This window comes from Odontomachus brunneus, unplaced genomic scaffold (assembly GCF_010583005.1).
Source record: "Odontomachus brunneus isolate Ranch 3 - 2012 unplaced genomic scaffold, Obru_v1 Obru_scaffold_121, whole genome shotgun sequence".
NCBI classification, from domain to species: Eukaryota; Metazoa; Arthropoda; class Insecta; order Hymenoptera; family Formicidae; genus Odontomachus; species Odontomachus brunneus.
The window spans coordinates 175,264-175,998 of record NW_022639571.1 but is presented as its reverse complement, the minus strand read 5'-3'; the positions used below and the strand labels follow the sequence as shown (position 1 = coordinate 175,998).

The window sequence follows — 735 nt, the reverse complement described above, 5'->3', positions numbered from 1 at the left end:
TCTGCTGTGGACAGACAACTACATTATTTCTATTACAAGAAGCTACACGTAGTACACTTCATTTTTAAATAGATATCATACGCCAAACAAAATATTCCAACATGAGTTATATTTCTAAAATAATTGATGTGACCGAATTAGGTTTACCTGTTATTAATTATAATAGCTTCTTTCACGAAAACATTTGCCACGTCTGCAAGAAACTAAACAATGGATATTTTATATCATGTAATGAGTGCGATATGATCTCTTATTGCACTCGTGAACACAGATTATTGCATCGTCCACAACATATGCAGATTTGTGAATATATAAACCGATTTTTACGAGAGAATGAAATACGTCGAGACTGTGCTTTAAGTTTAACTAATTGGATCACGTTAAGACAACAATTTCTAAGCTCAATTAAAAAATGGATTCCACGTAAGCTAAAGCCGTATGAAGAACAGATGATTCTTTTTGCAAAATCATGCTCTATTTGTCATAGACAGATTAATTTGGTACACTGTAGAACGTGTTATTCGGAATATTATTGCATTGACCATATACAGATATTTCAAGGTTTGCATCAGCAAAAATGCCAACAGTTTGTTTTATATATCAACACTAATATCGTGACTAGTATAAACAATATCCCTCAGTTGAAATTCACTAATATTTTTCGTGAAAAAAGAACTTTTAATGACATGAATACATTTATAAGAATATATGGGTATATTTCCCCACGATACGGAG

At 31.6% G+C, this 735-nt stretch overlaps 1 protein-coding gene across 2 annotated transcripts in view; it reads left to right on the top strand.

The window, feature by feature from the left end:
- The window catches only part of LOC116849614, a 2,537-nt gene that overhangs the window by 290 nt on the left and 1,512 nt on the right, over window positions 1-735 (top strand). Inside the window, exon 2 of one of the 2 annotated variants that reach the window (XM_032826936.1) lies at window positions 229-500. In XM_032826936.1, coding sequence (XP_032682827.1) covers window positions 229-500 — 272 coding nt within the window. Of the gene's footprint in view, window positions 1-14 lie in introns of those variants that run through there. The other variant, XM_032826937.1, reaches the window with a different exon arrangement.